Source organism: Dermacentor andersoni, chromosome 6, assembly GCF_023375885.2.
Source record: "Dermacentor andersoni chromosome 6, qqDerAnde1_hic_scaffold, whole genome shotgun sequence".
NCBI classification, from domain to species: Eukaryota; Metazoa; Arthropoda; class Arachnida; order Ixodida; family Ixodidae; genus Dermacentor; species Dermacentor andersoni.
Window position 1 is genome coordinate 23,539,368 of NC_092819.1, and position 25,633 is coordinate 23,565,000.

Genomic DNA, 25,633 nt, shown 5'->3' on the forward strand with positions numbered 1-25,633 from the left:
TAGCAAAATGTCTGCAGGGCGCTGGACAGTGTAGTTACATCATCGTAATTTTTCCTCAGTTATATTTTTTATGTCCTCTCCTTTCCCTGTTAGGGTAGCCAGTCGCACGTTTTCTGGTTAACCTCCCTACATTTCTGCCTTCATTAACGCTCTCTTTTTTTCCACCCGCTTCCATTCCATCCTTAATTTTCCTTTTGCCCCCTTTGCCCCTCTTCCTTTCCTCAGTGTAGAATAGGAGAATGGATGCACGAGCAACGAGGCTTCAGATAGACGTTTCCATCTTTTCTCCACTAAACCTTCCTCATGTGATCAACAGTGGTCGAACAGGCAATAGTCACTGGAGCCAATGCTTTGACGTAGACAGGTCGTCCTGTCGGAACGTTGGTTCCACGCGACATAGCTTGTTCCATCACGTCAAGCCTCCATCTTCCTGTGAACTCCTGTCTTGCTTGGATCGCTGTCTTCCTCGGTGATTCAAACGCGCACCAGCGGTGAGGCCAGCCCCGCCATACTCGCTTGCTGGAAGTCGCCGGCGACTTGGGAGTTTAACGTGTCAGCGCTTAACTGCAGTAGGGCGTGAGACTGGGCTAGCTTAACGCAGCGTTAATCCAGCGCTACACACCGGAAAAGGCAACTAACGAGATAGGAAGACTGCGAGAGCGAGCAACTTATGCCGACCGTCTCAGCCAGACTCTCGACGGCCGCAAACGACAGCGAGCAGACGCAGATCGCGCAGGAAACTGGGGCTTCCTCAAGTGGCGTTAAATATTTCATGAGGCGCAGACACGGCCTACCCGTGAAACCAGTTCGATGCTCAAGGACTTTCCCTCCGGCCTTTCTGTTTAGCAGGCGTGCGAGTGCTTTCAACGTTAATGCGCCGACCATCATCGATGGAGCGGCATGCGTTCGTGCATGCCTCTTCGTTCTCTTTACCGCCGTCAAGTCCACTTGCCGCTTCTAGTGACCAGCGGGCGGTTCTAGAAATAAATAGTCATCAGCTTTCAAGTGTAACGATCCTGGCGTGGAAAGGTGAAGAGGCGATTTCTGACGCAGAGCGTGTTAAAATTTGCGCTAAACCGACAACTTTGATGGGAACTGAAAAGGAACAGCGATAATGCATTAGCGAGCTTTTAAAACGCGCCCTATGGTAAGGCCACCTGGTAAAGCTAAGCTGACGTGAAGCGATTACGTTGTACTGGTAAACGAGCACCGAAGGCGTATTACCGTTAAATTTCGACACTTTGTTGAGTCAAGCTTATCGCTTAGCTTAGTGAAGACAACCTCATCATCAAATTACTCGCCTGCTCCCTCACTCTCAAACTTATTATTTTATATTATTATTCCACCGATGTCTGCTACGCTTGAGAACACCTGTCGGTTCCCGGACCTTCTTTGTCTGATATAATGAGGGGCAGTCGGCAGGAAACGGGAACACAATAATGCTCTTCTTCGTGCCTTTTCGTTCTCGTGTTACCGCCTCTCCACGTTACATGTTCCTAGCATATATTTGTAGAAAATGCAGCAAGACTCGTTTTCCAAGACAAACTCGCAAGAGTGCGAATGAATCAATCATCGCAAAAATTGGACACCCCTATCGGAACTCTATGAACATTTGTCTGAACAATATTTGTGTGGGTGCGCGTGGGGGCACGCGTGTGTTCTTTCTTTCTCTTTCTTCGCCCCGCTTTTCCTTCCATTCTACGCGCAAGCTCACATATCCCGTCTGTGAAATCGTCGAGATTATGTTTGTCGCCGCGAGGGAAGGAAGTGCCGGAGGAGGAAGGCGCCTGGAAGCGGAGAAGAGAATCGCGCGCCGGGAAAACTACGGAGGAGCGCGCCTAGGGCGCGGCAAAGCAACGTCACCTAGAGGAAAGTATAGGTGGCGTTGGGCGAAGCGGAGAAGAAGAAAGGAGGCGAAGGGTCGCGGAGGAGGAGAGTAGGCGGAGGCCCGCCGCGTTGACCTCCTCTGGGATTTGCTACGGGTGCCGCGTGCGCTTTGGACGCACCGGGTTCGTCTCGCGATCGAGAGGCTCAGCGCCGAGCGAGAAGTACGAATCAGCAACGGAAGCGGCGAAAAGCCGAGCGTTAGTCGACTGACCCAGAAGTCGTCGCCAAGCGCCGGGCACGAGCTGAACAATGCCGGCAAAAGGAGCGGACTTGGCCTGGCCAGGAGACTCCAGAAGAGGAAGAAGGAGAAGTGGGGGGACATATATGGTGTGAATAGTGCATTACCAAATTGCTTGAAATAATAAAGATTGTACATTTCCTCACAGTGCCTTACCATCTTTCCTAATGGCACCTAATAGTTTACAAGACCTCCACACTTACAGAAACTCAAAGCATTTGTATACCTGACTACGCGCAATGCACAAAAACCGAATAGCACCGATACGCTTGCGCGTAACCCGCGTTCGCGAAGTGAAACGTCACTGTAACTGTGTTCAGTCTTTCTTAACCACTCCCTCAGTGTAGGACAGCAAACCGGATGACTGCCTTCTGGTTCCAGCCATTGGCGTCTCGTTTCTCGAGCACCCTCCCCCCGTCCAAACTTTCTGTTTTCTCTGAACATTACAGGTCGTTTACATACAGTTTGTGGGCTTGTTGCTTAACTAATTTTCTTCACTAATGTTCAGATACTTGAAGCGGAAGTTTATGAGTCTCAAAAGGCAAAATATAAACTTCATTAGGAAGTATATGTTGTCTTCACAAATTGTAGAACTTATATATTGAAAAAGCGGACTCAATACTAATGCGAACAGCCTACAAGCAGTCTAGAAACACGCTCTAGAGAACGTAAATTTATTTATTATTATAATAGAAGTAAGCCTGCAGGAGACTGGGTTGAATGAAAGCAACGTATTCATAAACGTGAACTATGCGGACGAATGTCCCGTGCAGTGGTTCGCGATTCTGACACAGGATGAACTGTCGCTAAGTCTATAATTCAGCAGTAAGCCACGAGTCCCGACAGAAACGAAGTACAAGTGGTGTCAGCAGTAACCATATCTCCGGGTTATTGAAGATACGAATTTCGAAACAAAGCAGACATTTCATGCTGGCAAATACGCGCACCAGCAACCGAAAAAGTAAAATTTCCTGTAATCGCCAGAGAGATCACGAATAACTAACCCGCAATGTATAATATTTCGTGAATTATTAAGTTCATCTCACATTTCTTTAAATCTACCTCGAAGCCTGTACCGTAACTGTGATCAACGCAGGTCGACATAGAAGGAATGCCTAAGCTAGCCCCAGCTTCCAGACATTTGAGATTGAAATATGTAGTCTTATTTCGCAATCCTCGAAGAAAGGCAACATAAGAAAACAATAAGTGGGGCGCCAATACATTCTACACCGAGTTTGCGGGCGTTTTGTGGCATTTGTAGATAGGCGGGGTTCGCAGGTGCTGTGTATAGCCTGGCGCATCAATCGTTGCGCGGTACCCGTGCGATGCCCCTTTGCGTAAAAAGAGATGCGGCCTGCAGTGCATCTTTTTGTCTTTAACGCAGCTGCAGCCGCGAGTACGTGGACCTGTACACGGAGCTGGCCGACCCGAGCAGCGACCTGATCAGCACGCCGTTCGGGGGCCGCTACTGCGGGCGCGTGTTTCCCCGGCGGCGCATCTCCATGCACCGCACGCTCGTCATCGGCTTCTACACCGACTACGAGAACGACACCGCCGACGTCTTCCACGGCACATACCAGTTCGTCGATGCCTGTGAGTGTGTGGGCGCCCCTCACCTATCACCTCTGTATAGCGCGCTGTTCGCGAGCCCGTTCGTAGCCTGTTTAAGAACGTCCTTTAACTGCGCGGTATCTGGCCGCTGTATCTGCCGGAACTTATATTCCCCTCACTTTTTCTCTCTCACTCTCACCTTTCCCTGCCTGTTTTCGCCTCACTCCGTGTAGGATAGCGAACTGGGAGCTAGTACTGCCAACCTCCTCTCTTCCTTCCTTTTTTTTTATTCTTACCTCTCCATCATTACTTCACTCTTTCTTTCCTGTCTCTTCCAAATTCCTTCCTTCGTTCTTTAACAACTCCCCTAATTGTAGCCTTCCTAAATTCTATCACCCGCCGTGGTTGCTCAGTGGCTATGACGTTGCGCTGCGCACGAGGTCGCGGGATCGAATCCCGGCCAGGGCGGCCGCATTTCGATGGGGGCGAAATGCGAAAACACCCGTGTACTTAGATTTAGGTGCACGTTAAAGAACCCCAGGTGGTCGAAATTTCCGGAGTCCTCCACTACGGCGTGCCTCATAATCAGAAAGTGGTTTTGGCACGTAAAACCCCATAATTTAATTTTTTTTAATTCTGTCATTACTTCTTCCTCTTTTATTTCCTCTTCCTTTCCTCCTTCCGCCGCGTGTTAAGTCCATCGCTTCTTTATATTCTTCCTTCTTTCTTTCCTTATTCCTTTTCTTCCTTCGTCACTCTACCCATTTTCGCTATACTTTCCTTCCTCCCATATTTTTTTTTTATTTTGATTTGGTTCGTGGAGGTTACCGTCCCCTAAGCAACACTGGGGCCATGAGAGACGTGGTAGTGCAGGGCTCCGCATTAATTTTGACTACCTCGGCTTCTTTAACGCGCTCCTAAATCTCAAGCACACGATCGTTTTTACGTTTCGCCCCCATTGATATGCGGCCGCCGCGGCGGGAAATCGAACCCCTGACCTCGTGCTCAGCTGACAAATGTCATAGCCATCGAGCCACCGTGCCGTGTCCAAATTTTGTTATCCTTTCTTTTTTGTGCTCCTTTATTAATTCCTTCTTTCCTTTTATTCCTATTTTTCCCTCATAAGCGGTTGCTCCTTCTGAGGGAGGCCGCTCCCGCAGGGATTACTTAAATCTCGAGGAGAATTCTTTCCCATTTTTTACCGTTTCTCGCAAGCTTCATTTTGTGGTTGCTATTAAGCCTCAGCTCTACGGCTGAGTACGGGCAAAAGCAAAAGTTGTTTAAGTACTCCTATACAATCTCGAGAGTTGCAGAACCTCGCCATGGAGTCCGGCTGCTACTTAATCCGGCAAATGTTGGTTAGCTATACGACACGCACTACGATCTCCTCTATGAGCAAAAATAACTTTCGTCACGTGTCGCACTGGCGTCAGAAGCTAGCGTGCCCGTCTCTGCCTCGAATCGCAGTGTTACCCACGACGATTCGCTCGTTTTCGAGCAGAAGGCCCATTGGCCGTGTCGGCTGTCTGCTAAGTTTCGTGAGTATATCGGCAAAATAGCACGGTTATAGACATCCTCGCTTCGCTCACTGCATGGCTCGAATTTTTCGTTATTTTTATTCGTCGCAGAGGCAGGTTGATAAAATGTGCGTCCGTCTCTTCTAGTATGCACCTTTCGAGACAGTAATAAGTCGTATTGATGCGGTTCCCCGAAGTATATATTTATAGAGAGAGTGTGTAACGAACGAGATCTGGGTATATGCCTGCGCCGTTAGGGGAAGTGCCTTTATCCGTAGTTCCGGCCTGCGTTTATGGAGTTTCACATCGTCATGGCCTTGCACACGACATATAAAATCCATGTGAATGGACTCCCTGCTAGTCATTTGCTTATTGCGCCTTTTCATTCTAACCATCTTTTCTCAGGTGCTTCCTTTTTTCTTGCTTAGTCACTCATCCCCTCGTTAACTAGAAACCAGGAACTGCTCCGAGCACAACTGGATTGAGCACGCGCACAAACAAACAAACAAAATGACCAAGAGACCCAAACGAGAACGACCATAGCTCGATACGACGAAGCAAAAGTGCATAAGCGGGCCGGATCTGACTAACGTCGTCATCTGATCTCGTTCGAGCCTAACCTAACCTAACCAAAAGGGTGGGTGAAAGCAAGTCTCTAGCGAAAAGCTTATCTATATGTAGGAAGACATTCTCCAAGAAAGTAAAGTCAGAAAAACAGCGCCATGAGCAAATTATTTACAATTTTCTTTAAGATATCCTTGCTTCATTTTTTTTTTGTCACTTAATCCGTGCACTATATGGAAAGCTGAAGCTCGTCTCCTTCGGTCAGGAAAGCGAACGGTAACAGTGAGCTGCTACGATGACTGCTGTTATGGGCGGCCGGTACATATATAATGAATAATAGCGAACAAGCAGATAGAGTGAGACAGAGTGATAGAAAACGAGGCAAGGCTTAAAGGGTAACCCGATGGATGTGCTGTAGGCTACCATGCACGGAAATGAGACATTGCAAGAAAGATGGGAAGGGCGAAAGGTGAGAGAGTCCTTGTACGCAGCAGCGGACACAGAGTATCTATAAACTTATTCTCAGGTCCGTTGATCTTAACAAAGTCATTAAAGCGCGCGTATTAGGGGTTAATAATGGGTTAGGCCATTCAGCCATGCGACTGAATGGGTTTTCAAACTTAGAACTATGCACTTTCAGGAGGGCCCTACTGTGAACGCCTGAGAGCACTTTGTGGATTGCGAAATGCTGCGCCGTAATAGTGAAACATGGTATCAATAAAATCGATGAATCAATCAATCAAGCAAGCAAGCAATTATTCAATCAAACAATCAATCAACCAATTAATCAATCAATCAATCAGTTTCTATTAAGCTTCAAGTAGATTGTATTGTAATGAAGAAGAACGCGTGGATGTAGGCAACAGGATTGCCAAAAGCATCGCGTGCCGCAGATGCTCGAGCTTAGAGCCTGTGCTCGGTGAAGTGCCCTACCCGTCATCGGCCCTATGATGGGTAGAGCGTTGTGTGTATACAGACATTCCGGAGCAATCACCTGTACGCACGTAGGTTCAAGAACGTACAACGCTGCTCACACATGCAATCGGATTAAACGAGCCCTCTAACCACCGAATTCGCGACGAATTTCACAAAGTTGTTGGCGTAGAAGGCGCATCATAAGTAAGAGCGATAACCAGAAAGCCTACCTTCCCGCTAGACTGAGTTGCGCGGGTATGTAGGCCCAAAACCCAAAACCGGCGAGAGCTCGGCACATTGGCAAGAAGGTAAAATAACGGCGCGTGATAATGCCAATGAAAAAACAACGCACTGAGAGACTATGGAGAATCTACTGTGTCAAGTAAGCTTTACAAAGGCTTGTGGAGCGCGCGCGTGAGTGAATGAAGCCTTTATTTCTAGATAAAAATACGTCCTCAGTGCGACAAATCAAAAGAAATAGCACCGATACGCACCCCCCATATGATATCCAGGCCATTTAGACATTCTCGTCGCACATTTTTCAACGCAGTTGCGTCACTTCGGCGTCCAACTGTACAATAAAATACGTACGCCGCGGTTATTGGCAGAAGATTGCCAAAACCTCGGAAACGAGCGACCAGACACATAACGTTGCCGCAACATTGCGCGTTGAAGGAGCCGCGGGACCTATTCTTTTCACAGCGACATCGCCGTCATGTTATTTGCAGCGGCCTCAGTAGGCCCCTTACAACTACCGCTGTTCCGCTCCGTCGCTTTTGTTACCAGGCAGCAACAATTTGCAACGGGGTACAGGCAAAGAAAGAAGACATGGGTAGGCGTATTCCTTTTATCCAAGGAAAAGAGGTCGCCCTCTCGGTAAAATATTTTCGCGTGCAGCAATTTGTTCTCTTAGCGGATTGTTTCTTGTAGGAGCCGCTAAATTTGATTTTTTTTTTGCCATTAAAAAAAAAAAGTGGTTTGTTCCAAGGTGTAGGCTTCACTTGTTACACACTGCTTCTTTCGCCTGATGAATTGTGTGCAGTAGGGAACAGCAGAGACTGACACGAGTAAAAGGCACGATGGAAAATGGTTATCGCGATCACCTTCGTTGTGAAGTGCGCGCGGTATTGGAGTCACACTGCTACGATCCTGCAGTGGATTAAATATCATGACGACGGCGATGCCAATGAGGAATATAAGAATGAGCAGGAAGGAGGCAACGACGACGGCTATGACGATGTTGACGGTTATGTTTCTTTTTCTTTTCTTTTTTTACAGACCACGCAGCATCTGTAATTTGCGCACTAGGCACGTAAACCTCCATGCCCAGTGGGAACGGCAAATTAGAATGTGTCTCTCTCCGTGCTCGTGTGTTTGCTTAGGGCAACTCGAGCGCACATTTAAGAACCCCAGGCGCTCAAAGTTTATCCGAAGTCATCCCGTATGTAGCCACAGTGCTGCTGCACTTAAGACGTTAAGACGTCAGATAGTCAACAAAATAAATGAAGATTAGCTTTCATTTTTCTTTTTTTGCGCGGCCCTTCGCAGACATCATCGAGAGCCCAAATAAAAAATAACGTTACGGTTACAATAGCGCGAGGTTGTTGAGCTCAACGTGCAAACAAGGACACAGCGATGAGCGGCACGCAACACCTACCTGCGGGTTACCCTGACACGTGACCTTTTCTACACCGAGCCATTTCTCGAGGTGCCCAGCAATGTCCGGGCTGCGCCACCTTTCGGCGCTGCAAGATAAAAAGAAAAGCAATTCGTGCCTGTCCGGCTCTTCGTGACTTCCTGCAGTGCGCGCGCAGACGAGGCGCTGCAAGAGAGCACAAAGAAGCACTCCCGCCGGTGCGTGCTCGATCACGCCTTTTGCCGACATTCGCGTGCGCCTCGACTTTCTGTACCGCCACGGGGCGCGCACCCGGCCCCACTGGCGCGCCTTTCACTGACGCCATAAGACGTACACATTCAATCACTCTAAAAGCCGACAGGAGAGAACACGCTTACTTTGGAGAGTAAATAAAGATACACATACGCTTGGGTCAAGTAATTTCACCTCTCAAAAACAATAACTTTTCGCTTTGTACTAATCGAAACTAAATACACTGCTAATACGTCAAAATACAAGCGCTAGTGAGAACCACGGGTAGTAAAGGATTAACCCGGGGCCTTCTGTAACCGCATCCGACTGACTGACTTACCCGCCGTGGTTGCTCAGTGGCTATGGTGTTAGGCTGCTGAGCACGAGGTCGCGGGATCGAATCCCGGCCGCGGCGGCCGCATTTCGATGGGGGCGAAATGCGAAAACACCCGTGTACTTAGATTTAGGTGCACGTTAAAGAACCCCAGGTGGTCAAAATTTCCGGAGTCCTCCACTACGGCGTGCCTCATAATCAGAAAGTGGTTTTGGCACGTAAAACCCCAGAATTTGACTGACTGACTTTTCGCAGCCGTGGCCTCGTGTTGCGCATCCACCGCATCGGCTACGAGAGGTCGTGGGTTCGAAAGCACGCTGACTCCTGTTACCCAACAGTTAAACAAACAGGTACAGGCGGCGCCCTGCCCCCTTCAAGAATTAACAGCCTTGGGAAGGCGCCTGCATAAGCCAAGTGAAAGCCCGTTGAGCGCCCACGGGCACAAAACCACGTAAAAGAAAGCCCGGTACGCTTCCATAGTGTTAGTTTACCGCACGGATTCTTAAACGGGTGGGGAGCCTTTGGAGGTTGCGTAAGCTCTAAGCATTTGGCCGGGCGCGAACTTGCGCCTATTTGAGATCCCGGCGGCAGCTATACTTTGCCACCAGAGCCGCGGCACATGATCTACATTTACACAGTGTGTGCGGTTGGAAACCATAGGCCATACCAAAAATATCTATAAGGCCCTCTCTGCCCAGAATAGAACACCCACAAGCAGCCGAGCATCAGGCATAGGAACATCTCTAACCATTAAAGCCGGTGGGCTTACCGTGGCACCAAGATTTGAACCCCAGTACATCCGCATTCGATATGTCTCATCTGCGTTCCGAAACGGCAAACAAGAATCTTATATGCGTTTTATATAAGCTTCACTGCAATACAGTTTTGTACTTCGGTGAAACATAGACAATTTATCGCGGTGAACGAAGTGAGAATTGTAAACAACGTGTCGTAATTTAGTGCGCTTCAGCGGCGCATCCAGTACACCAAAGGGACAATAAGGTGCCAAAGCCAGAACCAGGGTGGACCTTGGCATGGAGCTGCCCTGGTTCCACCTTTGAAACACTGCAGCCCCTTGGGTGCCCTGGAGATCTTGCGTCGCCCACTTTGTTATAAACTCAGGTGCTCTGAGGTCTCGCATGCGACACACCCTCACCGCAATACAGATTTGTATCGGTGTGTAGGGGCCTCCGATGCCAGAGCGTGCCCACGCGGTGTTACGATCAGCTACCCCTGGCACGCGGTGGCCTCGCCAAGCCCCCAACCCATGTACCTTCCCAGGTTACAACTTTGGTGTCCCCGTTATTCATTTGATGTCCTCAAAGCGCCCCCATAGTATATTAAATGAATGACACGTTTGTTTACACTCAGTCCCGAGTCCCGATCCACTGTACCGCAAAGGAGCCGCCGCGCTCCATCTGAATCGGCAAACCGGGCGGAATCTCCGCCCAGTGCCAGCCACCCCGCCAGGGAGTGCGTTCCACGTCTCCTCGTCGTCGGCACCGGCTGACATACCGACCAGGCTAAAGTTCAAGCGCGCGCTCTCGGGAGCTCCATCGTGTCTCGCAGCGGCGGTGCGTTGCCGTCGCCCGCGGCGCTCCTCCTCCGCCGTCCCTCATCGATCGAACGGGGATCGGGAGAGGAGGAGCGCCTCCTCCCTGCCCACGGGGCAATTCCTTTTTCGTTCTGCTCCCAACACACAACGGCGGCGCCTCCGCCGACGACTTTTTCCCCTCCCGTGCGCGAACGATGCCGCGGCAAGGAGCGCCGGCGGAGAGGGGACGCCTCGCGCCTCGCCGACGGAAGACGGACGATGCGCACGCCGCCATCGCCGCCGCCGCCGTTATTGCGTCCGTTTCGCAACTCGACGGCCGCACGGACCGCCTTCCTGCCTTTCCTTCTTTCTTTCGTCAGCCCTTTCACCCTTTATTTCCTTTGCCATTCCTTCGTTTGTTCCGGGTTTCTTTTTTTTTTCTCATTCTTCTTCATTCTTCTTTCATTCTTATTCGTTCCATCTTAACGTTCCTTTTCCTTCCTTGGTTATTTTGTCACTACATTCTTCCTTATATTCCCTCTTTCTTTATCCATATTTTCTTTTATTTTCGTTTTTATCGTCTTTATCTTCTTCTATTTTCATTCTTTCTTTCCTTTCCTTCTTCATTCCTTTCTCCGCTTTCTCCATCACTGCTTTGCACTCTTCCTCGCCTCTTCTTCGTCTCGATCGCCTTCCATTGCTTCAATTTTTGGATGCCCCCCCCCCGTATATTTACCGTTATTCTATCGCTCCTGTATTCGCTCTCATTCCTTCTCGGTCGCTTTTCTTACTTTTTCGCGCAGCCTCTTCCTCACACTGTTGGTGTCTCCTAGTTCTACTTCTTCTCCATCTTCTCGTTCTCCCACCCATTTCGCTCGCTCCCAGGAGCTCCTCTGCTTCGCTATATGGACAGCCGCTCTGGCCTTGCTTCTTTCTGTCGTCATTTTGTTATTACAGTGTCACCAGGGAGCTGCCCGACCACCCCGCGATCGAGAATGCCGTGGCCTGGCGAACCAGCCCCTTCTATAGCACGGCCGAGAGTGAGGTTCGCGCGTGCAGATTACAAAGGATGACAGATAGGTCGTTCGCCGAGCGCTATACGCCGCAGAGAGCGCCGATGGCGCGGCCTGTTTGTCGGTCGTCGTGACATTGGACGCCCGGCTCAGAGGCTGCCGCGGTGTGTAATGGCTGCGCTGGGAGCTTCACTTTCGTTCACGGGTCGCCTATCGAATTGTCGTCAGACTAAAAGGCTTCGTTTATCCGTTCTTTCCCTCGACGGGAAAACAAGGAGGAGGGCGGCTTTGAAAGAGTCCGTAGGGAGTAGAGGAAAAGGAACCGTGCGGCCGGCACACATCTGCTCGCTGTGGCGTAATAGATGCATAAGGGGACACGGTGCGGCGTACAAAGGAATAGCTCAAATCCAATGACCGCGCGACTGGCCAGTTTTAGGTGCAACGGCCTGTGAGAGGCAGCTTTGACCCGTCACGGTGAAATTCAGGTGTCCGATCGGTTCACAAAATAAAGAATCGCGATCGTCTCCACGCATCTACATTTAAACTTTTGCGTCATTACTCTACACTTACCTGATCGTGTTACGTTTGGTTAGATATTGGATCGACATTGCATCAATAAAATTTTAACGCCACAGCGTTAAGGACCCCATGTCGCAGAAAATCGTGTGTCGGCGCCCGGCGTTCAGTGTCGGACGTCGTTCCGACAAAAAGATGTTCGACCCACCCATATTCAGGCACTCCATGTGGCGCAAGGAAGCTACTGAATTGCATTTCTCAAGCTAAAATATGTAGCCAAATCGTAAAGTACGACTTGCACACAACCTACTGACATGATAGCTCTCGGATTGTAATATGAATATAAGAGAAAACATATACGAGAATTACGCGACAACTCAAACCCCTTTTTCAGCGTTTCTACCACTCATAGACCGGCGACGGCGTCTGCCATTTGCGCGCGCCGGTGCGTGAATATCTCGAAGTCCATGGAGCGGCGCACCCGCTTCCTTGAAACACTTTCAGATTGCACTCGCCTCCGCCGCATCGCGGCTCACGCAAGAGGCCGCGTTTCTACCAGAAAGCCCACCTTCGTGCATAGCGTTCGCCGCGAACGTTTCCCGGTAAACATTACGGTTACATAAGCTTCAGTTGCCACGAAGCGTGAGGAGCAGTCAGGGATCTTTAAATGCTATCGCGTTCCACTCTTAAAGGCGAAGCTTAAGCGTCCTCCAAATTTTCACTCGTGCTATAGCTCGCAACCTTTCGTACATGCGGACGCTTGTATAGGGGCCTACAGAGCGTTCACGCATGACGAAAGGTTTCACTCAACCAGCGAAACGAACATCGGCGTGTCTACACGCCTAATAGCTAGGAAACCTGGCAAGCGTACAAGAACATAAGGCGTCTCTTGAAAGAACGGTGAAGAGAAGAATAAGAGTGACTCAGTGACGCCTAAAAGACAAAGTAAATAGCTACAGGGCGATAAATCCCGGAATTTCGGGGGATGCAGGACTGTTGGGGAAGTGTGGTTGGATTCCTCAAGCATGCGCATCACTGCGCGGACAACGCGCCTCTATTTACGCGGCATCGAGAAAACGAAGGCAGCGGGACTTCCTGAGGGACGGGAGCATGAAATATGCAACGCTCGGAGAAAGGATGCGCCGGCCCTTATTAGGAATGCGCATTCGCCGATGCTGTAGCCCCTTCGACCGGCGTTGCCTGTATCCTGCTGGACTGCGATGCATGGAGGGAAGAACGACGCGCAACGGCCGAGCTTGGCTTTACTAGCTGAGCGCGCTCTTGTACCGCGCTGGCTCGCGTGGTTTGCGCCGTGCGAGTTGTCGTTGTTGCTGACTCTCACACGTGGCAAGTGATCACTACGATGCATGGGCCGGGTATCGGGCGGCAAGAGTAAACGTGAGAATGAAATTTTAAAAAAGAAAGCAAGAAAGAAAACGGTTATAGTTAAGGTACTTGAAACAAAGGGTATTTCATGCAATTGAGCAGTCAGACGATACGCATGCACAATTATAAAACAGAAACAAAAAATCTAAGAAAAAAAAGGAAACTTCATCGCATTATTCGAAGTAAAATAAATTGATTAGAGAGATTAGGTAGCGGCAGAAAAAAAAAAAGAAGTTAGCACTGTAAACATTTGTTATATTCTATGAAATTGAATATAGAATGTTAAGGATATCGCAGGTTAAAACCATAGCCGAGGCCTCAGAAAAGAGTAAAACATAAAACCTTAACCTGCCTGAAGCAAACACAGACGCCAAAACCTTTCTTTCTTTGTTTTCATTTTTTTTTTCTCCCATAAGATGGAAAAACAGTTGGTCCGATTGCGACATTGGAAAACAAGAAGATACAGCAGAAAGAACACAAAGTATACCACACTACAGAAATTGACACTCCGCGGTTCCCTATACAAAGTAGAGACATTTCGGAAAGAAATAGAAATTGTCTGTAGATAACATATATTCTTCGTATTGTCGGCGCGAACACCAGCTGATTGGTCATGACGAGCTCAGCCGAGGCGCGTCATTTTCCTTCCAGATTTGCAGTACGCTTCCCACATTTCCCATGGAAGCTCCATATAACGTCTTTTTTTTTTCCTCCAACGCAGCAGTAAAGCACTCATCCAGAGAGTGTCTAAAAAGAGTACATCGACTGCGTTTATAGGCAGCACACGGAGTACGTTACCGCTAAGGAGAACGAGTGAACTTCATCGTGGTGTACGGGAAGTTCTCGAAAACAGAAACCGGAGAAAATCTCTTACCCTAGCAGTAGTGTTCGAGAGCACACCCTTTGTTGTACTGCGTTAGACACGCTGGATAGCCGCCTGTCACTGTCAGAGCAAACGATACCAGGACAGCGGTCACCACGGACGTATGCGCTAAAGGCAGCCGGAGTGCTAGTACGCTTCGTACGGACTACGGGCCTCCGAGATGGGCTGTGATAGTTACGTGCGCCATCTCAGAATTTCGCGTGCCGTTTTCCGTTTCGCAACTCACCTTTCTCCCTTCCAATATCTAAGTCCGTTTCCCCCTTTGCAGGGTAGCAAAGCAACACCACGTAGAACAAGTTATAATAGGTGGGGCTGAGCAAACCGAACTTTTCTTTCTGGTTAACCTGCTTCCCTTTGCTTTGCTACCCTCTCTCTCTCTCTCTCTCCTTTCGTTCTTACAAGTGCCTTGTTGGGCATCATTTCATGCAGATTTTCTTAAATCTCTATGCTACTACTGTCTGTCCCTAAATTATACATATCCTTCATCACAGCCCCCACTAAACTTGTTGCAGGTCAACGCCGAGACAAATCGATGGAATTTCCAGAATTCCAACGTGCTACAGTCAGGGCAGATTCATTTGCCTCTGGAATGCTTTCCCGCTTATAAGCTCGAGGATGCCTCCGTTAGCGAAAATGACTGCACAGCGTTAGCTTCATATGTTTTCTCGTAGCTCCCGTTCGAGCATTTGCCTCGGAAGACCTTGTACACGAGGCACTGAAGGTAATTGCCCGAAGTGCTGCCCTGCAGTTTCATGCACTTTCATGCAGCAAGCTCCTTTGCTACCGCTGTTGCACTAGCGTTCTCGCTCCTTATCCAGCAGCTACATGCGCTGCAGCGAAGTTCCCCCGCAGGAAAGTGTGTACACATGTGCCGTGAGCGGACAGAATGTGGTAATTGCGCGTCATCGCCTAGACAGCTTTCGGGAACGCGGGCGCCTTTTATGGGGATATTAACGGCACTGTCGTACCGCGTGGGCATGGCGACACGAAAGCAGCATTTGGCTCCTTTGTAGCGATTCTCGTCCTTCTCTGTAATAACTTTTGTTCTTGTTGCTTATTGTCGCTGGTAATGTCTTCCGAGTGCACGAACACACGTGCTCCGTGTCGAACCACAGAGCCATTTTCGACGAGACGTTGTGGCAAGCGGAACGGTTTCTGCGAAAGACGCTTCGAGTCATTCAGCGCCACATGTCGATATGTCGATGTCTTTTTTTTTTTTTTACCTACAGGGCTCGTGTTGGGACGGTGTATGTAATTGTTTACGGTGAATGCTGCTCCTAAAAGCATGGCTTTCCTTGCGCGCGCGCTGTACACACAGAACAGCTGGTGCCGACAGTACCAGCTGTTCCATTTGCCTTGTTCCTATGTTTCCTACACCCGCATTCATGCATAAGGAGGGCCGGATCTTCCGCAACCGAAACTTGCTTGACCAACCAACCGAGACATAATTCTAAGCTTTGAACGATATATTGTACTCCGCTATTTTTACCTCTCAGCAACATGCGCCTGAAAGTTTAAAGAGCCGGTACGCTTTCTTTATTTGCCGCGCTTCGCATAGAACACGCGCAATGGTTAGGTCGCTTTAAGAAACGACTTCCTGTCAGAAGTCTGACGGGCGGCAAGTCGGCCATGCGCTGATTTAAGAATAATTGATGGCAAATCTTGAAATAATTAGAAATAATATTTATGTACTCTGCTTTGTGATCCTCTAAAACTGTATAATCACACTATATTATATTTTGGTTGTTTGCGGATATTGTGCATAATTTATGTTCATGTGACTCCCCACTCCCCTCTATAATGCCACTGGCCTTGAGAGTACAATAAATAAATAAAAATAAATAAATAAATAAAATCTCTTGAAATCATCCTAATGAATCTCTCGGGGATTATGCACTGATTAAGAGCGCGCGACGCGAGCCTCGCGAATGTCCTCTAATTCTAATCTTGCACGCGATTTGTGTACCTGCTCCGTCAACCAAATTCTCGGATGGGCCACCCTTAATTTATTTCCTCGGATCTGTATACGAAGCAGGACGTTCTCTTCCCGGCACGACTTCGGCCACATTTCCTGTTCGCTGCTGATTCGCTTCACTACAAAAGCGCAGAACAGTCCGTGTCGCCGTATCCGTGTGTCGCTGTCAAATGCCAGCAAACCAAAGCGGGCGTATTTATTCGTACCTTTGTGACGGCAACGCGACACGGGACGAGGCGCCGTGCCATGCTCTGGTGGACAGGCTTTGTGCCGTTATGTCTCTGTTTTCTGCCGTCCTCGTTGCGTAGCCGTCATAATTGACTCGCGCTATAGTTTCCGCCTCGTTGTATAAGCTGTAAAGTAATTTACACTCTTATAAGCGAATGAGAGTGTAAATCTGTGCGTAACTCACACCCGTACACTCAAAAACAGCATAAGGTAGTAAGCTACTGACGGGTTTACACCCTTCTTTACTTCTTCAAGGGCGCACATTATTTCGCAGTGTGCCTACGTTAGACTCCACGCTTATTCCAAAGCCTCTCGCGAGCCCCGCACAACCTCGTTCTCTCTCACATTTTCCGCCCGACTGTGCAGCGCGATTCCTGATTGGCAAGCCGGAGCCCGGCTCGGTGTGCAGCTTCACCATCTACGGCGACCAGAAGCGCGAGGGCGACTTCTTCTCCCCAACCTACCCGGGCGTGTACCCCAAGAACCTGCAGTGCCGCTACCGATTCCTGGGCAGCCGCGGACAACGCGTGCGCCTCGAGTTCCTGGACTTCGACCTCTTCTACGGTGGCTCTCAGTGAGTGCATGCAGGTTCTCCCTTCGCTACGGTATATATCACGCTGCAAAAGGGTGACAAAAAAAAAGAAAGGTTTAGCACTAGTGAGGACAAGAGGTGTAAACGAGATGCGAATAACGGTCTCTGTGACTAAAACCCAGTACCGAGACATCGAAAGAGATTGATATTCCAGCGCTAAATTCAAACCAAGTTTATCGAGCGACGCTTGAAGAAGTAACCCGCCGTGGTTGCTCAGTGGCTATGGTGTTGGGCTGCTGAGCACGAGGTCGCGGGATCGAATCCTGGCCACGGCGGCCGCATTTCGATGGGGGCGAAATGCGAAAACACCCGTGTACTTAGATTTAGGTGCACGTTAAAGAACCCCAGGTGGTCGAAATTTCCGGAGTCCTCCACTACGGCGTGCCTCATAATCAGAAAGTGGTTTTGGCACGTAAAACCCCATAATTTAATTTTTTTTAAGAAGTATTTTTCTATTATTCATATTATGTACCGGTAATAGAAGAAAAATAGTGATCAATAGTTTCTGTTTTCTGGCAGAAGAGCATTTTGTTCCCTTCACATCTTTTTTAAACACTTCGCTGCTTCTTTGCCGACTTCTTTACTTCTTACGTCTTGTTCTGCTTGTCTGTTCGGGCACATACGCATTGGCATATACATTAATTATTTGGGTTTGGTCAAGAATGTTCACATACTCAGTACCACATGTCAACGTCCACATTAACTAATTAGGCCAACCAGACAGACAATTCTGCCAAGATATTTAGCTTTGTCTAATGACAAAGTAGTGACCTTCTCTCTTCCACACGATGATGTACTTACTGTGCGACAACCCATTACTGTCACATAGGCAATGCTTTGTGCTCCTTGGCATTCTTATATCCGCGGTGAAAGTGCTTCGCAAAGCAGTCCCAGCTTGTAGACCGCACCAAGCTTCAGCGGTAAGACGGTCGTGCACGATACACATTTTTCTTGAAGTGCCGTTTAAGCGGCACGAGTGTTCATGTAACGCTTTGTCCGACAACCAGAAGGCCTCGGTGTACTTATGCCCACTAGAATGACCTTCGGCGGTACGTGCTGAATGGAAACGGCCCTGAAACGCTACACTCTGTAGAGTCTGGAGCGAGGGAGAGAGAGAGAGATGTGTATAATTTCACTTTCAATAAAGTTGTTCGCTCTCGCTCTCGAGCTGCCCCTAACCGTACGTAATGCATGTGCCTGCAGGGTGCAGTTAGGGCCACGAAAAGCACTATCATTGATGTGCTGGCAGAAGTCTGCAGCAGCGATACTGGAGCCAAACCGTGGCTCTAGTAACGTTGCGTTGTTGGTATAGTTCCGTGTCTGTAGTGGTAGTGCTCGTTCAGCGAGCCGCAGCAGCGAGAAGCTGGCGCTGCGGACCTAAGAACTCACGTTCCCGTATGCTGCGCGACGCAGTTGTCCTTTCGACTACGTGAAGATATACGACGGCAACTCGAGCGAGGACACGCTGATCGGCACCTACTGCGGACAGCAGCGCAACCTGGTCGTCTATTCGTCGGCCTCAAACCTATACGTCAAGTTCACTACGCTGCGACGCATGGCCGACAGTCAGAACCGGGGGTTCGCCGGCTGGTTCGAGTTCGGCGAGAAGTTCGTCAACCTCGGTGAGCTCGACACGCATTCGCTCATTTTCTTTCTTTTTTTTTTGCCTACTACGGCTCCGCGAAACCAGAACCTGTGTGAGGCTTTCCTTGGCTCGTAACCTTAATTTTGAAACTACGCTTATTGAAGCATTGTTGGAGGCATTCTTGTCTCTATTGGCGCTAAAGTTCTACGAACGTACATCTGTCTCGGAGAGAGAAGTCGTTCTTTAATGAGTGATAGATATGTCTGCCTGGCCGTACGCCTAGTCTGACGCTCCAGGTAGTACGTCTCAGGGCAGCTGTGTCGTTCAGGCCGTACATGTTCTGGACACTCACATAAGAGTGGCAAGTGCCCACTACTGTATATTTTGTTGAACATCGATTGCATGCTGACGTATGAGTAACAAAACACCAACTGTGCAATTACGACATAATTATACTTTGCGAACATCCTTAATTTTTGACGCTATGTGAGAGCAATGTATCAAAAAATTATCGTAATGCTAATGCCAGAATTTCAGTAAAAAATGAAACTGTAAGCGGCTTTGTCGTCCTCACTTGTGCTAGTGCTGCGCAGCTGAAGAAAAAAAAAGAAAGAAAGAAAAAAAGAAAAGAAGAAAAAAAAATCAAATTTATCGCTTACGGTTATATAACTCAATGAAATCGACGACAATTTGCAACAGAAATGGCTGTACGAAAGCTGGCTCTAAAACGTTGAGCACCTCGAGGGTTGCGATATCGAAGGAGGCAGTGGTGAACGGCAGAAGCTGTCGTATTTTGGTTATTAGGTTGCCCACTATGTGAAACCACTGGAGCGTCCGGTTTGGCTGGCGATGGAGTGATCATGGCCCCAAGACGAGTAGTACTCGTACATTTTATAGCATTAAGCAGACACGACACAAACTCAACGTACGTCGTGTTTACTCAAAGCTCGGCCCTTTGACACCTTTTTTATTCTTTAGTGCTAATATGAGCCCGACCAGACAATATTAGTAATTAAGGCGGAAAGCTGGGCTAGTTGGTTTGAATATTTTGGCACATTTACAGCGCTGGAACAATCGAAAACACGTAACATGAAGAACCACGAAGGAGGCCCATAGGTGGAGTAGCACACTGTGTTATACAAGTTACACAAACAAGGATGAAGTGTCTCAGAAAGGCTGACCGGATGAGGCACTTTATCCCTGTTCATGTAACTTCTATCCCACAACATGTAGGTGTGTAGGTTGAACTGATGTAGTTTTGAAATGTTTTGAAACGGCCTAATCCTCAAGGCAGTCTTCACAAGCGGACGATGTGGCACTAATGTTCCCGGTTCAGCCATGCGTCGTGGCGAAGCATTCGACGCGGCTAACCAAATGCTTCTGGAAGGGATATCTGTCCTTCAGTGTAACAGACGGCAGAACGGATTTCAATGTAAAAGTGTGCCAAGGTGTCACGCTCAATCCTGAAGTGCCTCAAAGAAAACTACTATAATGCCAATGGGAATATTTTTTTTAAGATCTCCCATTTCTTTTACGATCTGTTACACGTCACACGAGTAAAACTGGCGACGAAATGGCTGCATTACACCTTCGAGGTTCAAAACACGCCTATACACATACCAGCTCGCTCCCTCCCTCCCTGCCGCACTCACTCACTCACTCACTCACTCACTCACTCACTCACTCACTCACTCGCTCACTCACTCACTCACTCACTCACTCACTCACTCACTCACTCACTCACTCACTCACTCACTCACTCACTCACTCACTCACTCATATGCTTGCTTGCTGGCTTGCTTGCTTGCTTGCTTCCTTGCATGCATGCTTGCTTGTTTGGTTCCTCATTCACTCGCAGGAAGTTGCAGCAGTAGTGAGCGCGGTTCTTCGCTGATGAATCCGTGCTCGATAAACATGGCCTCGCATGCTCCGAACGAAGAGCAGTCGCCGAGTTCCACGTTCAATGAAAGCGGAGAGCTGGAAACCAAGAAACTATAAGCGAGACCACAGCAACGAGAAAAGTCGCCGGAGGGCAAACACAGAATCAATCACTAAATGGAAGAGACGGCTGCTTAATGTTTGAGATGGACTTACTGGCTGTCCCTCGGCAGCCATTGGAGGCAGAACTTAGTTCGACATAAAGGGGCAAGCCGCATTCGCGCGCGAAACCTATGTCTTCCTTAATTTTTTTCTTACCTTGCAAGGTAGTTGTCGCAAGCGAGGTTCTTTCATTACATTACGTCTAGATATTTCGGCGAAACAAAAGCAATATATAAAATAAGAAAACGGTATTTTTCATTGCGATTGATTCCTAATAAGCGATAGCATTTGCTCCAATGATCCAATGAGAACGCAGCAGAGAAACATTCGTCCATCCGGCTTCAAATTGGGCGCCGACGCATAGCCCGTTTGTGAGCGGTAGATGGCGCAACAGTTCGTAACATTAAAATATCGTACGGCCTGTAAACTTCTTTCTCTTCATTACATACATTTTCGGATATCTATTTATTAGAATAACACATATAAACACTCTTTTGCTGACTCGCTCATCCAACCAATCAGTCAGATTATAATATTCCTCTCCTTTGATAGCCAAACCAATAATACATGTTTAAGGAATAGTGCGTCTAGACAAAGCTATGGGAGGGTGGCGTAGGCAGAAAGTTGGGCCAGTAGCGTGGATGGTGGGACATATGCGTAGAGCATTTTGCGGATGCGAAGCACTAAATAGACAGAAAATTAGCTAGTTACCGAGCTACTTTGACTACACAAACTGAAGCAATCAGTCGTCCATACCGTGTAACAGGTTGATTCACGACGTCGAAAGTATCAAGGCACAAAGTGAAGTGCGTCAAAGTTTCGTATATGGGTCCCAAAATATAGCCCATATAGCAAATTAATAAACTCGATGTAGTGAAAGGAAGAACAATGACGCGGTTATTCTCAATATACTAAAGGACAGAAAAAAAATGTATACTTTCTCTGATGAATTCATTTTATTTTTTTTTTTGTCGTAGGATATCTTACCAACCACTTGCCTCCATTGAAAAAGAAATCATAAAGAAACGAAAAAAGAATAAGTCTCCATAGTGCGTTCAAACTGAAAGGGACTTTGACAATTTTGGCAATAAGGTAACGGCTGATTGAAAATTTCCGCCTCCGTGAGTAGGCTCTTTACAAGAAGTACGGAAATTGGGATTTAGGAATGAATGTCGTTCAGTGAAACAGACTGCGTTTTCATTTACGGAACCGCGAAAGCGAAATCGATCCGATTTATCCAATCCTGTAGTAGGGAAGTTACTTTCCTATAAAACACTCGCGTAGCAACAAATGTTAGAATTAATATTCAGAGATCTTCACTTCCGCAACAACCACCATATCCAATCCAAAGTTCGCCAGCTCACGAAAGACGGGACAAGCTCTTTAGAAACGCGTTTATGTAGTCCTAACCGAGCCTTGATAGAATTAAAGGGGTACTAATTGCCAAATCATTTTAGACCGATATTCTTTCAAAACTGAATTTTTTCGTTCATTTAGCACTGATAGGTTGAAAAAGAATCGAAACGTATATTTCAATATTTTTTTATTTTGTATCGGAACTTCAGAGTCTGTGCATCACTGTGACATCGTATATTTCAAAGCTTCTTTTTTTTTTTTTTGGGGGGGGGGGGGGTATTTCAGCCATCGTGCCTCTGTTAGAATTTCTGGAGCTCGCTAATACGTCTTTGGATATTTTGAGAATATATGATATACTGCATCTTCACCGATAAAAAAAATTAACTACGCACGGGCAGACGTGGTCAAAATGAATGACGTCACGGCAGACTAGTGCGGGAAGTTCAAGACGGTGTCGCCATCCGACTGTCGTGTTTGCGTCTTCTCTTTTTTTGACAATGTAAGAGGGTAAATTATTAATACAGATAAAATTATATTTCTCTACACCTTTTCTCTTTATGTTTTAAGGTGCCCTATTTGTGTGGTAACGAATTTCTGCTGCTACTTTACTCCGGCTTCTATGTCCTTGTAGATTCTCTAGGATCTACTTTATATTCATTAACTGCCCTAACCATCGTCAGCGCTTAGCTGCCGCCATCAAAAAACAGCATTGTGCTTTGAGGATCTACCGAGCGTGCGAGGCATCAAAGTACACAAATAAATTTAAAGAACATTAGCAGGAAAACGACGACTCCTCGTTACAAATAGAAATTCATGACTGGCACGAACACAGCCGCACTTCCTCTTTCTCTTCTTCTTCTTCTTCTTTGCTAAGAGCCGCTGCAGCCGTTTCATATGAAAGAAACATTTGCGCTGCTACTTTTTTTTTTCATTTAGTCGCGCGTCCGCTTGCATAGCAGGTCGCACCACCGAAGCCCATTTCCTTCGCGGCCATGTATGCATTCCGGGCGCGGTCTCTGGCTTCTTATGCGCAATGTAATTTCCTCTGTGGTCGCAATCACATGGGAATTCCAAAAAGCGATGGTCGCTCTCTAATCCATGTACTTCTCTTACAGCGAAGCTGTTAGCCTCAGGTTGGTCGGGGATTTTTCATACCCGCGTGCGCGGTGCTCAAATAAAAGAAAAGTGCGGGCTGATCCCGGAGACAGTGCAAAGTAGCGGGAAGCGCACGGTGTGCTACTTCTCCAATAAACAACACGTGATGACATGAGGTGACGTCATCACTTGACGAAGACGTCATCCCGTGACGTCACGTTTGACGTGAAGACGTCATAATATTACGTCACCAAGCGATATCGTCACGCGGCGACGCCATTATTCTCGTACATTCCGATTGAAATCTGAAGCTACCATGCCTGCAGCTTGTGTGTGAGTCGTACTTTACTAATTTTCTGACGCAATTTACTTTGCTAAATTGAATTAATTCAACAAGGCATTGCGCTTGGCGGAGGGCCTAGAAGAATGAGCATGTGTAATTCACTTCCGCACACATGCGTGCGCGTGTGACGTACGTCGCTTGTGGTGGTGGTGCTTGTCTAACGTCGTCTAGCGTCGGTCTAACGGTGCTTGTTCAGCGTCGGCGACAGCTTCGCTGTACATCCACTTTCACAGGGTGGAATGGAGGCGGATCTTTTTTTCCTTTTTAGTACAATTTGATTGGTTATCGAGGTAGAAGAAATAAATAGAAGCGGATCTTTGTCTCACAGGAACCGCAAGGCATTGAGAAACACCTCTATGAGGTTCCGTCGTGGCTTCGAGGGAGCCGCTCTTTATCGTGTCCCTGGTGCACACGCATATCTTCTTATTTTGATGATAAGTCATCATAACTGATTTCTGCCCTCTTCCATAGCATAGATGTGCAGAGTGGCAGGATAGAACGTATCCCTTGTGCTCAACCTCTCTAGCTTCCAGTTAAGGATGTCAGATAAATCGGATACCGAACGCATCAAGATTGAGAGCCCGAGATGGCAGGTCACGTGACGCTTTGTTGCGCACAAGTCACTCTATATTTCTTTCTCTTATCTTTTTTTCTTTTCCCTTTTCTGCATTTGTTTTCCTTATTTCTTGTAATCCAGCTCCGCTTGCATTTCTACTGGGAGCTTTACGAGAATCGGCTCTTCGGGTAAACCATTTTTCCTTGTTCTAACGAAATAAAGGAACTAAAGCCTTGGCCACCGGGCTTTTTCGGCTATCACCAGGCAATTCTAGTGCAAGGCTGACCTCGTAACCATTCTTATTTTTTGGATTCCTTCTTATTTCTTTCTTGCGCAGTTTTGGTTCGATTTTCCAGAAGGCGCAGCAATGTTGCGCGTACCGCCAAGCAGAAACATCGAACTCGAGGCCTCGCCGAGAGGACAAGCTCAGCCACGACAATATCTTACCGTGCAGCCTTATTAGACAAGGCGGTGTACTAGATTTCTCGACTCATGTTTTACAGTGGTGCGTGCAGACGAGAAAGAAAACCTTCCGCGTGAGATTAAACATCGGGTCTACAAATCGCGTCGGCAGAACGCAATGCGGGTGCACAATATGCACCCGCTGTGTCATTCAAAGCACAAGCATCGCATTGCAAGCCTTGCAGGACCACGTCGATATGATTGTCCAATGTACGCAAACCGGTCGGTCGAGGCCCTTTGCATACGAAAAGCTGCCAAATGGGCCTGCCCCACTGCAAAATAATTTGCAGCGTTAAATGTGAAAAATGGTGTACATCCGTTCTTAACTCATACCCTTGCACATCTTGAAGGGGCAGCGCAATATGACGAAGACAGAAGGCAGGAACACACAGGACAGCGCTGTCCTGTGTGCTCCTGCCTTCTGTCTTTGTCATATTGCGCTGCCCCTTCTAGATGTTCAACCAGTATACCAAGTCGTCCAAATGTCGATCCTTCGTACCCTTGCACCTGAAAATGGGTGTGAATCTGTCTGTAACACATGCTTACATTCTGTCTGGGTATGAGGGTGTGAGTTATAAACAGATTTATACCCTTCGTTCACTTTTAAGGGCGTAAATTATTTTAAAGTATTGTATCCTATCAGCTGACGTAATATCTAGCGCACACAACGCCACAACGCATGGCTTCGGTATGAGTAATGAGAGCATGCTGAAAATAGCTGATTTAGGGCTACCGATATGACAGACTAACTTGTCTTAGTTATCCGTACCATCCGCGGAGATTTTGCGAACTCTGCAATCTGCTGACGGCACATTTTTCTCATTGTTTTCTTTCTGTTCTTCATTTAAGCAACTGCGTCGGGAGGACTATCGTGTAAAATATGAAGAGAAAAAAAAGCTGGTACAACTACATTTAGCTAAGCTATGCTTAGCTCTTAGGTTTTCCCAGTCGTACGTCTCCTAGCTAAAAAAAAAGCGTGCGTGCGTGCGTGCGTGCGTGCGTGCGTGTGGGAGGGGGGGAAATGTCTGACGTAGAGAAGAGAGTTTATGTTTTCTATTTATAGGTCACATAATTGGCGCGTTACAACCAGGCCTGGCTGCACTGCCAAAAAAGAAGTTAAGAACATTCACAAACGACACAGTGAGCTCCCCTCTCTCGCGCCTTGTAGATCACAAACAGTTGTGACCCACTCCGTT

General features: G+C 47.8%; 1 protein-coding gene across 1 annotated transcript in view; it reads left to right on the forward strand.

Moving 5' to 3' along the window:
* Positions 1-25,633, forward strand: part of LOC126521378 (cubilin-like) — a 259,243-nt gene that overhangs the window by 202,621 nt on the left and 30,989 nt on the right. The window contains exons 4-6 of the mRNA XM_050170068.3: positions 3,510-3,718; positions 16,775-16,982; positions 18,414-18,622. Coding sequence (XP_050026025.1) covers positions 3,510-3,718; positions 16,775-16,982; positions 18,414-18,622 — 626 coding nt within the window. The remainder of the gene's footprint in view (positions 1-3,509; positions 3,719-16,774; positions 16,983-18,413; positions 18,623-25,633) is intronic.